Source organism: Hyperoodon ampullatus, assembly GCF_949752795.1.
Source record: "Hyperoodon ampullatus genome assembly, chromosome: 2".
NCBI classification, from domain to species: Eukaryota; Metazoa; Chordata; class Mammalia; order Artiodactyla; family Ziphiidae; genus Hyperoodon; species Hyperoodon ampullatus.
This window is the reverse complement of record NC_136915.1, coordinates 42,888,340-42,903,264: the sequence shown is the minus strand read 5'-3', so window position 1 is coordinate 42,903,264 and position 14,925 is coordinate 42,888,340. Positions and strand designations below refer to the sequence as shown.

Sequence of the window (14,925 nt, the reverse complement as noted above, 5' to 3'; positions counted from 1 at the left end):
AGGTAAGCAGCCTACAAGATCAGACTGGAGCCTGCCCCTCTGGGCTCGGGTCTCCAGGCCCCTGGAAATGTTATTGCCTTACTTGAGCACACACTGGTAACATTTGCATAGGACTTTCCTGAGGAGTTGGCAACAAAGAGAGTCTTACTGAAATTTTTCTGTGTTTTGGGAGTTGGGTGGAAGCACATGCAAGGGAAACCAGGTGTGGAGGCCAGGAACTTTGCTCTATTTCCAGAGGTGGATGCCAAGGCCTCAGCTGGATGGAGCATCCCACATGGGAATCGTCTTCTTCCTAGCTGGGTCTGCATAGTCATTTCTCATTTCAGAGCATTTCCAAATCCAGCAGGTCTACCTTTTCTCATTCTACAGATGAAGAAATGGAGGACCAGAGCACTGAAGTGACTTGGCCAAGGCCTCCTTTCTGGCATGCCTTCAACTACACCAAGTATCAGTGGGGAACTGGCTTGCACAGCTGTTGCCTACATGCCTCAGTTTCTTCATATAAAAAAGGGGTGCATTTTATGAGTTTTTTATATGCTATGGGAGGTCATGAACACAGAGAGAAGAACAGATTCTCTGGAATAAAAGTGGTACTGTGCCACGGGGGCACAGAGCCCAGCCCCTGCCTTTGGGGAGCCCCACTAAGAACCAGCAGTTGCCAGGGTGTGCTCCAAATAGTGGAGGAGAAGAGAGGAGTGGGGGATGCTTCCGGAGGCTGGGGGTGGGCCCTGGGCTGGGCTGCTCCTTTCTTACTGACACAGTACCACTTTGTGCTTTGTGCTTTGTGACAAACATGTTCTGGTTAATGGAGCCCCTGGAGAAGGTGGTCGGTGGAGTGGGGAGGGAGGGAGATACCCCGGGCCTGCCAGAAGATCTCTGAGCCATGCAAATCCATCAGAATTCTGATTCTGAGGGAGTTTTCAGATTATGGTTCAAGTGCAGAGGCACTTCCTGTCACCAGCTCCCAGCTCCCCAGTCTTCCTTCTAATGGAGGCAAAAAGGTACCAAGAAAGGAACGGTTTTCCTCTCTGCAGGCAAAGAGAGGAAATCATTCATCCAACAACCGCTAACAAATAATAATACCCAATATACCTGAGTGTTTGCTACGTGTCAGACACTGAGGACTTTACATCAATTGTGTTACTGAAGCCTCACAATGATCCCATGAAAGCATTGTTTTTACTCCCATCTTAGGTAGGAGGAAATGTGACAAATGCAGGACTCCAGCCCAGGTCTGTTTCCACACTGGCAGCCCTGCTCAGCCAGGCCCTGTGACCAGAGGTACTGGGGATACATGAAGGGTGGTGCCAGACTCTTGCCTGGCAGTGAGGGCACAGTGTGGTCAGTCCTGAGGGGCGAAGGGGGGTTCTAGGTGCACAGAAGGGAGTGAAGAAACCCCCAAGAAAAGAGGCTCCAAACACCTTCCTCCACCCCTCCTCTACCCATCCCCAGGGGATCAGTTCAGAGAAATGGGGGTGAAGGAAGTGGCCTCAACTCCACCTCCAAGTCTCCAACCAGTCTCTTCTGTAGATGCAAAGAACAGTTCTCATCCTCACCCCCCGCCCCAGCTGTGTGACCCTGGGAAAGTCACTTCCTCTCTCAGTTTCCTTCAGTATGAATTGGAGATGAAGATGGGTGGCTGCATGGCTTGAGAGAGGGGGCAATGCAGAGGCACTCGGAGAGCTTACAGGGTCAGCCTATGCGGACGGTACCTCTGACAAGTACAGGGGGCATCCAAGGGGCTGCGTGCTAAAGAGCCAGTAGAAGTTTCCCAGGTAACTGACTGGCCTGGGCCTGGGAACCAGGAGGGGGTGTCTGTACCTCGTTGCCACCCCAAGCCTGGAGTCTGAACCACCCACTGGGGCAAAAGGGCCTACTTGTGAGCCAGCTTCCCGACCCCAACCCTGCCACTGCCCTGGCCAGGGAAGAGAGTGAACATGTTGGGCTCCAGGCCAACCAGTATCCAGTCCTGAGCCAGTCATGCAGCTTGGAACTCACCCACCATACACAGTATGAAAGAAGACTGGGCAGTCCCAGGGCAGTGGTGGTGGAAGTCAGAGTAGGAGAGCTCTTTTATCTGAGGGAGATAGGCCCGGGGGGCGGGGGGAGTCTGAGGCTGCCAGCGAGGATGGATTAGGTCTCTCCCTCCAAGCCACACCCCTCTCTCATGTCTTCATTTTGGTCAGTGACCTGGGGATTACAGGCTGCTGACAGATGGTCCCTCCACTTCTGAAGCAGGGTCAGGACTCAAACCCGGCTGATTTCGGCCCAAGAACCGAGCCCTAATGCCCTTCCTCTTCGCATTTTCTTCCCCCCAAATGCGGTAGCCAGACCACTGCCATCCTCCAGGCAGTCTGATTCCAGTGTGGCCGGGAGGCAAGCCCAGAGGGGGTCACAGCAGCGGTGGCTCCCGAGTCGCGAGTCTGGATGGCGGGGAGTCTGGTTGGCGGGTCGGCCCCAGGGCTGATTCCCGGAATCGCTGTTTCCAAAGGCCCTCTTGGGAGATGGAGGCCAGGAGAAGGAAGGTCCAAAGAAGACCACCCTGCGTGTACACACCGTCCCCAAAGTCCCAGGAGGACCTGCAAATCACTTGGGCCTTTGCACCGTTTTGTCTGGGCAGAATCGCCTCTCTCTCTCCCTCCCTTCCTCGGCCTGGTCAATTCCAGGTCCTTCCAAACTCAGCTCCAGGAAACTGTGAGAACTAATTTAAAAGGGGGAGGGGTCAGAAAGGAGGCCGGTTTCAAGATAAGTATACTGTAATCCATAACTTTCTTCTGCTCCTATCATAACCAGTTAGACGTTGTAATGAGTGAAAAGATTCCATTCACAATAGCCACATAAAGTGCCAAGGAATGCTTAAGGAACAGAACTATAGGAACAAAATGACAAAATTTACAAAGAGACATAAAAGTTGTGAATAAGTGAAAGTCATTCTGGGTCCTAGATGGAAAAATACCATACTGTGAAGACGTATAATCTCCCTCAAATTAATTTCTAAAGGCAGTTAAACCAACTTTCCAAAGGGCTTTTTAAACTTCACTTTCTTTTTGGAACTAGCCTTAAAAATTCTAACATATTTATTCAGAAAACTGTTTTTCCAAAACATCCATGAGAATTTTGGAGAAAAAAAAAAAGAATCAGGAATCAGAAGGTGACTTGCCCTTCAAAGTATTACAGAACTACAATAATTAAAATATGATACTAGTGCAAAAGGAAATAGCTCCCTAGATGAGAAAGCACTGAGAGGACCTAATTTCACCTGAGAATGCAGTGTAGGTATCTGGTCAGTGGGGACAGAGTGGGTTATTAAGTAGTGCTGTAATAACAGGCAAATCATTGGTGGGGGGGGGGAATTAAATCACAAACTTCACATATTCCACCAAAATTAATTTCAAATAAAGATATAAATGTAAATAATTTTAAAAGCTCTAATATAAAATATAAGAATGCCTTTAGAAAGTTGGATTTGAAAAACCCTTGTTAAGTATGACCTGTAAATAGAATCTATAAAGAAAAAATGACAGATTTGACTACATGAAAAATTTTAATTTTGGTATAACAATAACAAAACAGGATCAACAAAAACAAAAATGGAGAAATGCAGCATATGTCCATATAAGAGGATACTGCTGCCTTTACTATACAAACAGCTATTACAAATTAAGAAAAAGGGAAACTATACGTTAGAAAAATAAGCAAAGATATATATAGATTTTTTAAAAACATGAGTGACCAACACATATAGGAAAAACTAAGGAATCACTAAGGAAATGAAAATTACAGTGACAATAAGATACATTTTTCCTGCTTGAACTGGCAAAGATTAAAAAGATCAGCAGATGCACTACTGTTGAGTGTGTTCATTGATACAACTTTTCCTGAGGGCTGACAGGTAGCTATCGAAACCTTAAAAAAAAAAAAAAAAAAGCCTCTGACCCTCTGACCATCAATCTTATTTCTAGGAATTTATCTTAAGAAAATAATTAGGCAAGTTCACAAAGGATGTTCATTGTAGCATTTTTTCAGTACAGCAAATATTGGAAACAAACTTAAATACCTATTAATAGGGAATTGGCTAAATAAATTAGGGTACATTCATACAATGTACCTACAGTTCATAGCAATTCTTTTAAAAGATTATGCAGGGCTTCCCTGGTGGCGCAGTGGTTGAGAGTCCGCCTGCCGATGCAGGGGACACGGGTTCGTGCCCCGGTCTGGGAAGATCCCACATGCCGCGGAGCGGCTAGGCCCGTGAGCCATGGCTGCTGGGCCTGCGCGTCCAGAGCCTGTGCTCCGCAACGGGAGAGGCCACAGCAGTGAGAAGCCCACGTAATGCAAAAAAAAAAAAAAAAAAAAAAAAAAAAAGATTATGCAGATATATTGACTGATAAGAAAAAATGCTTATATTTGTAAATTAAAAAGCAAGTAACAAAAAGTATATTTTTGTAAATGTAGGCACACAGAAATATATATATTCCAGATATTCTTTGCTGAAATGTGTGAAATGTTTTATAATGTTTTACTTATCAGAACAGGCAATAATAATGTTTCCATTTGGGAAACCTGACGTTTTGCATCAGGGGTTCCTTTCTTCAGAAGCGTCCCTTGACCCTTCTTTGCCCACTCCCACCGCAGCCCTTTTCTCACTGTGAGGTCATTGACAGATGACTGTGTCCACAACTGGCCAACGAGCTCTTTAAGGGCCCATCACGATTGATTTATCTCCAGTCCTCAGGGCCAGGCACATACTAGGTGCTCAATATTAGTGAAATGAATGAATGAATGACCAGTATTCACGTTTTCATGAATAATCATCAAGTTGAATGGAATCGAATCGGCTGAAAGCCCCCAGGCCTGCTCCTACCCGCCCAGAACTGAAGGTGAGAAGAAAAATGCCTGAGAGTGGGAGTGGGATCTGGGTGCCTCTCTTCCTCTAGGCTCAGCAGCACTGCAACCCCGGCAAGTTACGTTGCCTCGCTGAACCTTGGAAACTCGCCGACTCAACCCTGAAACGCGGATAGTCACACCTCCCCCAAGGACTGCCTACCAAGCAAGACAGCACACACCAAGCGTTTAGCAGAGTAGCGGTACACAGTAGGCGCTCAAAACTAGAAGCAAGTAGTTGAGCAATGAACACCACTCTGCGCGTTTGTCCCAGGCTCAGATGCACTCAACGAGAAGGATGTGGAGACAGGAAGCCTGGCGACCCTGGGCGGCCGCCTCCCCTGCGCGTGACCTGCAGACACCGGGGCTGGATCCAAAGGAGGGCTGCTGCTGTGGCTCTGTGTTGGGGCTCCGGCCGCGCACCCCGCGTGGATGCCCTGGCTCCCCCGCCCTCAGCTAGGGCCCCGGCCCACTCCTTCCCTGGGGGCGGAGAGCCGGGGAAGGGACTGGTCCTGCGGGGTCGCGAGGTAAGTGTTCCGAGAGGGGCCTCAGGCCAGACATCCGTCCCCCGCATCCAGCCCGAGGCCTCGCCTAGACCCCGGCAGAACTTGGGCCTTGGGTAGGGGCCTCCCCTGGTACGCCTGGGTTCGAATTCTGCTCTGTCCTGTACTAGTTGTAAGATGTGGGTCAAGTCGCCTCACTTCTCTGAGTCTGTTTTCTCACCTGTCAAGTGGGCTAACTGGACTTGCCTCTCAGAGACAGGGCGTGGTGCGACTTAAGACACTGTGAAGGAAGGGCGAGGCGCAGGGTCCCTCCCAGGAAGAGCGCCTGAGAAGTCAAGCGCCACGATGGCAGAGGGTCTTTCTGGCTGCAAAGTTGTACCTGGGTCCTTGGTCCTGGCCTAGGCCGGACCTGTGGCTTTGACCACGCAAAAGCCGTTTTAGCGGGCTGGGGACCTGCACTGCAAGCCAGGCTGCGCTTCTCCCTGTCCATCTGGGGGTGCACGCGGCTGACATCTTAACGTGGCTCGAGAGTTGATCCGGAGGAAAATGTCGTTGTGTGTCTATGCGTATACAGGTGTGTGAGTATCCACGCGCGTGTCGTATGCACAAGAGCGTCCGTGGTTGTTCAAGAAACAGCGTGCTTGGGGCGGCCCGCGGAGAATCCTCCCAAAGGCACCTTCCCTCTTTTCTCCACGCCCCCCTCCGGGTAAGGAGTTTCAGCCAAACTAACGGAATCTGGCGCGGCCAGGGGAGGGGTAGGGATGGGAGGGGCGATTCCGTCCCGGAGCCACTGGTTTGAGGATAATTACTTTTAATGTCAGAAAGATTTAGTTTAATATCATCTCTATTAGGCTGCCGGGAGGGTAATTAAACGCGACGCGCCGCAGCCGGCAAACAGATGGCGTCTGCTTGCTCCGAGGCCGCGGGCAAACAGCGCAAAAGTCAATGCCACCCGGGCTCCCCACCAGCGCCCCCGGCCCTGCTCCTACTCTGCGCCACCGCGCCGCGCCTCCAGCCCCCTCCACACCCTCAGTCCCCAGCCCCGGCCTCACCCTGGGTCTCCAGCAGGGCTATCCCTTTGTACCCCACCACTGCCTGGGCAGGGGCGAGGGTTGGGGACCAGTCTCAGACATGAAGGAGGTGGATTTTCGTTGCTCAGAGTGTTCCCCCGGGGCCCTCACACCCTGGCACGGCAGAGGCGTAAGCAAATGAGTTTGAGCCAGGAGGACGTGCATGAGTGAGTGTGTATGTGTGTGACTCTGTGAAGATGGGCTTTCTGCCCTCAGCCACTTCATTTGTCCCGGAGGTCTGGCTTTCTCTGCTCAGGGTCCAGCGGCCCGCAAGGCCCTCGGGTAGGGTTAGGTCCGTGGACGAGCGATGGCGCAAGTGCACGAGCATATGCTCCGGTCTGGTGTTCAGCCACCGAGATGGGAATCTGTGAACACCTGGGTGAGAGGTCACTCACCGAGTGAATGTCTCAGAATAAGGACATGCTTATGAGAGTGCTGTGAAGTCCATCAAACTTTCCGAAGGGATCCTCTCGGGTGGGAGAGCAGCATCAGAGATGCATGCACCCACTGGGCGGACACTCCGTGCAGGTACGAGGTGTGTCCAAGACTTGTGCAGAATGAGGTCACACGTGCAGACCGTGTGTCCAGCTGTGAAGCCACATTCTGGTGTGTGTCAGGGCGTAGCCCCTAATGCCTCAGTCTGGGCATGCTCTCCCCACCGCTGGCAGCTCTGTCCAGCCACCCCCTTCTGGTCTGCTCCCCTCTGAGAGCACAGGCCAAATCAGGACTAGCTCAGAGTGGCCTATGGAGGTGTGAGTGCAGTGACTTCGACCAAGGACGGTTACTTTGACTCCTTCCATGGCACATTCACTCCCATGAGCAGGGGGGACATCAGAACCTCGGGGATATCAAAAGAAAGATTGTGGGTCCTGGACCTGTTGGGCTGTGATCCCAAGGAGGGAGGTGACTGCTCTAGGGGTGGGCAGGTTCCCTCTGGTTGGGCTGGGTTCCAGGATGTGTCCTCTCCCCAACTTAAGAAAATGAGATTCCTTCTATGCCAGCGGGAAAACGCGGGGATCCCAAATCCTGTGGCTTGACGCTTGGCTGCCGCAGGATCACTGGGACCGGACTGGGGGGATCTCACAGTGGCCTGGCCTCAAGTGAGAAGAGGGGTGTTTGGGCCAACGCCCCTCCGGAAGCTAGGCAGATTTCTATTGTTCATTTCGTTTGGGGTTTAAATTAATGTCTCGAAAACTTTATCCAAGGTAGCTCTGGGAGGAGGCGCCGGATTCTGTCGTCTCTCCTCCACCCACTGCCCTGCCAGGGTGCAGTTAACGCATAGATTTCCTTGATCTCATAACCTCAAGTTGTTGGAAGGTGGGGTCTGGGTCCTTCGCTCCTAAAGGATTTTTATCCCAGACTCATTCCCTTACCCTCAGTCCATGCGGGAGACCCAGCGGGAGCTGGCCCCTTTCTCTCTCCCAAACACGTTCTCAGGCTCCAGCGAGTGGAATTTGCTAGGAGCGAACAGCCGGGTTTCTAGCCTTATCGCAGACTGTCAAGGTCTGAGCACGCTGCGCGCGGCCCTGGTCAACTTTCTGGAAGCAATCTGTCCGAATCTGCCTGGCTCTTGCGCGCACCACCCCCTCCCCGCCCCGGTATTCGGTTTGGCTTCGCCGAGGAACCTGCGCGAGGTCCCGCGCTGTGCGGTGGGGCCTCGCTTGTCTCGCCTTCCTACCCCAATCCCCAGCCCCCGGCGTAAGAGGCGTTCGGGCTGGCAGCAGTAGACCTGCCAAGTGGAAGGGGCTGCGTTCCGAGGCCCCCGGCCGAGTCTGCACGCCCAGTACGTCCGAGCCCCGGCTGGCGCGGGCCAGAGCCTGGGGGCCCTGGAAGTTCGAAAGGGCAACGCGGCAACCCTTGGTCGGGAGTGGAGGGAGAACGACTGGAAAACTCATTTTTTCTCATGAATTAAACGAATTTTCTTTACTCTGAAGGAGAGAGAGAAAAGTAGAAAAGAAAAATGAGTGAGAGAACATTAGAACGAGGAAAAGACAGAAAGTAAAGGGAAAGAGAATCACAGCGAGAGAAACCCGAGGCGATCCCGCCTGAGGACCGCGGCATTAATTCCAGATGTTGCCATTCAAGAGGGAAACAAAATCCGAAACTGTTACCTCCTCTGCGCACCGAGCTGTTCCTCAGAGCCGTGACGTCAGGACGGGAGGGTAAGGAGAAAGTTAAAACTACTCACTGGGGCCCGCGGCGACCTTGTCTCTGGACCGGAAGAACAGGCAGACTGATGTGCGTCCTGCGTCCAAGAGGATATAGGGAGACAGAGAGAAGCCACTTTTTACTTTCGTTTAAAAAAGAAAATCAAATTGTTAACTTAAAACAACGACGAAAAGAATCCCACCACGACGGAAAAGATATCTAGATGCTGCAGAAGTGAGGAAAGGAAAGAGAAAAATGGGCAGAAGGACGGGGTTAGAGGGGCTGGGAAAGGAAAGGCGCAGAGCGCACTGCCCCGGCGGGCGCCGACAGGAAGTGCTATCTCATTTCTCCTCTCCCGGCTCCTTAAAAACGAAAATCCTCAAGCCACACTTACCCTCCGTGATGCCTATCGTACCAGGACTTTTAAAATAAAGGATCTGCCTTTTAAAGGCGGCGTGGGGGGAGGGGGGGAAAACAGCCTCCACTACCCCAAACGCGTTGGACTTGGGAGCATGCCGAAACAGAGCTGGATGGATGGAGGAAAAATCTTCCTGGCATTTATGCCATGAGCACCCTCCCTTCTCCACCCCCGCGCTCCCATTCCACCCCCACCCCGACCGCGGTAATTAAATTGTCACCTGCCCCCATCCCGCCCTGGGCCGCCAGGGCTACTTGGGGAGGTTGACCTTGCCAAGCGCCCCCGGCCAGTGAGAGCGGCGCAGCGGAGCCCGCGCCCCAGAAACCGAGGGGTTACACACGTCTACTTAGAGGCGCACCCGACACGGTAATTAGGCGCAATTCACACGCTCTCGGGCACACGGAAACTACTTGTCACGGTATTTTCAACGCTCCTCCTTGCCCACTTTTTTCCACTCCTTCCCTGGAGCGCCCCCTCCCCTCCCCGAGGCCCTCAGAGAAGCTTTTGGAGTTTCGAATCTTTCGGACACTGTAGAGTGCGGGGCTCCCCGGGCGCGGGCCCGGCCAATCAGAGCGCCGTCTGCCTCCCCTGGCCAATGGCAGGCGCCACATTGTTGGCCAATTCTGTCTAATGGAGCCCTAAGGAGCAACAATAGAGCTGGTGAGCTGCTCATTGAGAGTCTGGCAGCGCCTGGCAGCTGGGGCCAGACTGTGTGCAGCGTCCGGCGCGCTCCGCGAGGGGACGCGACGCGGCAAGGGCCGGGTCGTGGGTTCCAGCCAGTCGATCCCTAAACGGTTCCCCGGCTCCGATTTCCGACGGAAGGATTGGACTGCGCAGCGTTCTGAGGGGGTCCGGAAGTTCGGACATGGTGACTGAAGGAGGGTGACGTGGTCAGATAAGGGGCCGGGGGCAAGGGGAAGAGGCTGAGAGCGCCAGCGTCGCGAGCGGAGCTGGGAGGCGCGTGCAGCGCCCGCGGAGGAGGATCCCCGAGCCCAAGGCAGGTAGTTGAGGGCCGCAGGGAGGGCAGGGGAGGCGGCCCGGGCTTCCGCCCCTGTTGATGAAGCCCGGGCCTCTCTGGCCTCAGGGACTGCGCGGCTCGAGGGGCCTGAGGGAAGAAGGCAGCGCGCAAAGGAACGGGGCCCAGAATTCTTGGGTGGAGACACCAGGATTCGGGCTCAGGCGGGGAACCGGGGACCCAGAGGAGGCCGCGGCGGAAGCTTAGAGTTGGGCCCGCTTGGGCCTTCTGAGGCCACGGCGCAGGGGGGACTCCTGCGTCCTCTCAGACCCAGTTCCAGAGGCGACTCCCACGCCTCGGTGGTGCCTGCTGGGCCATTCAAGTCCCAGGAACCCAACTCCGAGACCAGAACTTGGGAATCTGCTCCCGAGCGGGGTCCCGCGGTGCCCCAGAATGGAGAGGGCGTGTCTGACGACAGGATCCCTAAACCGGGAGGGGAGGGGAAGGCCGGGTGAGTTGGTCAGCTAAAAGGCTCTCCCTCCTGCAATGCTTAACTTTTGCAAGATACTTTTTCCTCCCCGACTACTCCAGACTACATGGCTAAAAACTGTGCCACAGGTTTACTCCATCTCCAAGCCCAGCCTATGCCTGAGGGGTTTTTTTTTCACGCACACCCCTCTCTCCCGCGTGGACCCTGGGTCCCAGACCACCATATTACCTGTTTCTCACTGTTTTCTTCGCCCCTCAAGCTAATCCTCGGGCTGGGTTTGCCTATAGAAGGAAAGATCCTTCTACTGCATTTCCTCTGTAATCCACCTCCCCAGGCCTCCTGTACTCCGCTCCACACCATTTTCTCTTCCCCCCTAGAGGCCCGCCCCTTGGAACTTGTACCCCCACATTTCCACGGGTCCCTGGGCCCCTGGGCCTAACTTTGCCCCTGAGTTGTTTCCTAGCCTTCACTCCACTTCCTAGAGCTTTTTTTTTTTTTCGTCCCTGAGTTTTCTCTCCAACTCTCCTGCTCCCACCAGCAAAAAATCTTCCAGCCCAACCAGCTGAACTCTATGCTTTGATATTACCCTCCTCTTCACCCTTCTACAAAACTGAACGTTTCGCCTTGGGTTTTCCTGTTTTGCTCTTGGCATCAGTCTAACTGTTGGGTCAAAATTTTCTAATTCGAGTCCCATCAAACAAACATTTCTCTCTGCCTGTCTAACCTCAGTTCTGCTAAACTCTGGGGGATCTTTTTTTTTTTTTTCCCAAACCCGTGTTACATTCATCTGAACCAATGACTTTCAAACTTCATATGTCTTTTAATTTTTTTCAGTGGAACCACTGATTCAGATGAAATCTTACACCCAATACATAATTCAGTTATAAGAACTCTGGTGGGAGTGGGGTCGGGGAGCTGGACATTTACAAGGGGACTCCAAAGGCACCTCCTCCCAGCGATTCGGCAACTGCTAGCCAAACCTCCCGCTGCCGAAATGCCCCTCTCTAAACCTGAATTCCTCCAGGGTGCGCTTTAGCTTAGCGCACCATGCGCTCCTCACCGCAAGTTTCTCCCCTCTTCCCACGGTGTTCCACGCCAGGTCCTGCCATGGAGCTGCGCTCCGAGTTGCCCAGCGTACCCGGCGCGGCGACGGCGGCTGCGACAGCGACGGGGCCGCCCGTGGCTTCGGTGGCGTCGGTGGCAGCGGCGGCGGCGGCGGCCGCTTCGCTACCTGTGAGCGTGGCGGGCGGCTTGCTACGAGCGCCGCCGCTGTTGTTGCGGGCTGCGGAGAAGTACCCGCGGACCCCCAAGTGCGCGCGCTGCCGCAACCACGGCGTGGTGTCTGCGCTCAAGGGCCACAAGCGCTACTGCCGCTGGAAGGACTGCCTGTGCGCCAAGTGCACGCTCATCGCCGAGCGCCAGCGCGTCATGGCGGCGCAGGTGGCGCTGCGCAGGCAACAGGCGCAGGAAGAGAACGAGGCGCGCGAGTTACAGCTCCTCTACGGCACTGCCGAGGGCCTGGCGCTGGCCGCCGCCAACGGCATCATCCCGCCGCGACCCGCCTACGAGGTCTTCGGCTCAGTGTGCGCCGCCGACGGTGGGGGGCCGGGAGCGGGAACGCCCGCGGGGCCCGGAGGCGGCGCCGCGGGCGCGGGGAGCTCAGGTGAGGAGAGGGGAGCAGGGACGGGGTTCAGGGGCGCGCGGCCCAGGGACTTGTCTCGGTACTGAAAGAGTAGAATCGCGTTCTCCAAACACCCCACCTGGTGGAGTTGCCCGCGCACCAAGCCCCCGATTTGAGGCACAAACACACAAACTTTCCTTTCTCCCCTTTCTGAAGCATTTGCACTTTATTCCTTTCTCTCACCGCAGGCCCAAATGTAAACGCTTTAATCTTATTGCCTCTACCCAAACGCAGCCATGTCCCAGCTTTCTTGCTCACTTCGCTGGGTCTGCTCCCCAGCGCGAGAACCCACGCGTCCTATCTTTTCTTTCATTCTGCGCTTCTCCACAAGCCGCAGATCCCTCCGCTCCTTCCCAACTCTCTTCAGCAGTCCGACCCTCTCCAAGTCCCCTCCCCCGCCCCGCTTCGCTTTCTCTAGGTACTGAAGACGCCGAATTCCTTCCCCACCCCACTCCCCCCCCGCCCCCGCAGGATTCCATTTCTCCTGTTCCTAATGTTCCCTGGTCAACCGCCTTGCTCCTTCTTTCTAGCTTCCTTCCCCGCTCGCCTCCCTTTTCTCAGAGTACGCGCTCTCTCCCTTCTCTCAATCCCCTTTCCTCTTCCCAGTGCACTCCCTGTCCGGCTCTGGCCGCACCCTCTTCTTCGAGACTCCCTAGGCTTTTGGGGGAGGGGGTGCGGAATTAGGCCTGGGCTCACTCAGCTTCCAGCTTGGGAGGGAAGAACTTCTTAGGTCTTAATTTTTTTAAGATTTTTTTTATGTGGACCACTTTTAAAGTCTTTTTATTGAATTTGTTACAATATTGCTTCTGTTTTGTGTTTTGTTTTTTGGCGGGAGGCACGTGGGATCTTAGCTCCCAATCAGGGATCAAACCTGGACCCCCTACGTTGGAAGGTGAAGTCTTAACCACTGGACCGCCAGGGAAGTCCCACTTAGGTCTTAATTTTGGAAAGGATGGATTAGAAATAGAGGCTCTACTTTTGCCTGTAGAGAGGCTTGGGATCTTGTAAATGCCCAAGGTGCATTCCCCTCCAGGCTGTGCTGCCCAGGGCCACAGAGCACCCAGGGCTGGGTTGGCTCTTGGAATCACAGGGGTGGAGTGAGGTCTTCTATACAGTGTGCGGTGCAGGTGCAAGTTGTGTTGGCTCCTGTTTGACCTCTGGGTCAGGCCACTTCTCCAGAGCAGGCCAAGACTAGGAAGGGTGAAGGTACTGGGCACCGATGTAGGAAGAGGGTCACTGGACACTGAGGTTACAGGGCACAGGTGGTTGGGGTTCTGGGTACAGAAAGAGAATGCGCTCTGGGGGCCGAGAAAGAGCCAGGGCTGTAGGGGCTCAGAGGGGAAAGAATGCTGGAAGAAAAAGAAAGAAGGGTTTTGGAGCCAGTGAATGAGGGTTGTGAGGCTCAGAGGGAAAGGAAGCTGGACTCCAAAGGGCTCTGGTGCTGTGGGGTGCGGTCACTTCCCTGATAACCCTCCTTTACATACCCCTTTCTCCCCTCCTAGAGGCCAAGTTACAGAAGTTTGACGTATTCCCCAAGACGCTGCTTCAGGCAGGCCGCGCAGGCAGCCCGCAGCCGCCGCCGGGAAAGCCCTTATCACCCGACGGCGCGGACTCTGGTCCCGGGACATCGTCCCCAGAGGTGCGAGCGGGCTCGGGCTCGGAGAACGGCGACGGCGAGTCCTTTTCTGGGTCGCCCCTGGCCCGGGCCTCCAAGGAGGCAGGTGGCAGCTGCCCAGGCAGCGCTGGCCCCGGAGGCGGCGGCGAGGAGGACAGCCCGGGATCCGCCAGCCCTCTGGGTTCAGAATCCGGTTCCGAGGCCGACAAAGAAGAGGCAGAGGCCGCGCCCGCGCCCGGGCTGGGCGGGGGCCCGGGTCCACGGCAGCGGACGCCGCTAGACATCTTGACGCGCGTCTTCCCGGGCCACCGGCGGGGTGTCCTGGAGCTAGTGTTGCAGGGCTGCGGCGGCGACGTGGTGCAGGCTATCGAGCAGGTGCTGAACCACCACCGCGGGGGCCTGGCGGCCGGGCTCGGCCCCGCCGTGCCCCCCGATAAGGCCGCGGTAGGGGCAGTAGCAGCAGCGGATGACGCGTGGCCTGGCCGCGTCGACGCCGCGGCCGCCGGGGGGCCGGGGCTGCCCGCGCCGCTGCAGGCGGGCCCAGCCGCACCTCCGCACCACAGACCTTTGCTGGCCGGCGCCATGGCGCCCGGGGCGCTGGGCTCGCTGAGCAGCCGCTCGGCCTTCTCGCCACTGCAGCCCAACGCCAGTCACTTCGGCGCCGACGCGGGCGCCTACCCGCTAGGCGCGCCGCTCGGCCTCAGCCCCCTGCGCCTGGCCTACTCGGCGGCGGCGGCGCACAGTCGCGGCCTGGCCTTCATGGCTCCCTACTCCACCGCCGGCCTGGTGCCCACACTCGGCTTCCGCCCGCCCATGGACTACGCCTTCAGTGATCTCATGCGCGACCGCTCGGCCGCCGCCGCTGCTGTGCACAAGGAGCCTACCTACGGCGGCGGCCTGTACGGGCCCATGGTCAATGGCGCCCCTGAGAAGCAGTAGGGCGAGCGGCCCGGCAGTCGGGCGGCACCCAAACAGGGACCCCAGGCTTGCCCCGCGGGCTGCCGGCCCGTCTTTGCCTGGTGCGCTCTCTGCGCCCCGACTGGGATCCTCTCGCTCCAAGGTGGTTTTCAGTTTTGTTTTGGACGGTGGGTGGGGAGAGCTGAGCAAAGAGGAGCAGCTTCAGATGCAGATGTTCTCGGAGGGGATGTGAGACCCCCATCC

At 55.6% G+C, this 14,925-nt stretch overlaps 1 protein-coding gene across 1 annotated transcript; it reads left to right on the top strand.

Annotated features, from left to right (window-relative positions):
- Window positions 1-11,515: 11,515 nt before the first annotated feature.
- DMRTA2 (DMRT like family A2) lies at window positions 11,516-14,703 on the top strand (the record flags this gene model as incomplete). Its single annotated transcript, XM_079698260.1, has 2 exons — window positions 11,516-12,131; window positions 13,652-14,703. 2 exons carry the CDS (start codon window positions 11,516-11,518, stop codon window positions 14,701-14,703), a joined length of 1,668 nt encoding a protein of 555 aa, XP_079554386.1.
- Between the last annotated feature and the right edge of the window lie 222 nt (window positions 14,704-14,925).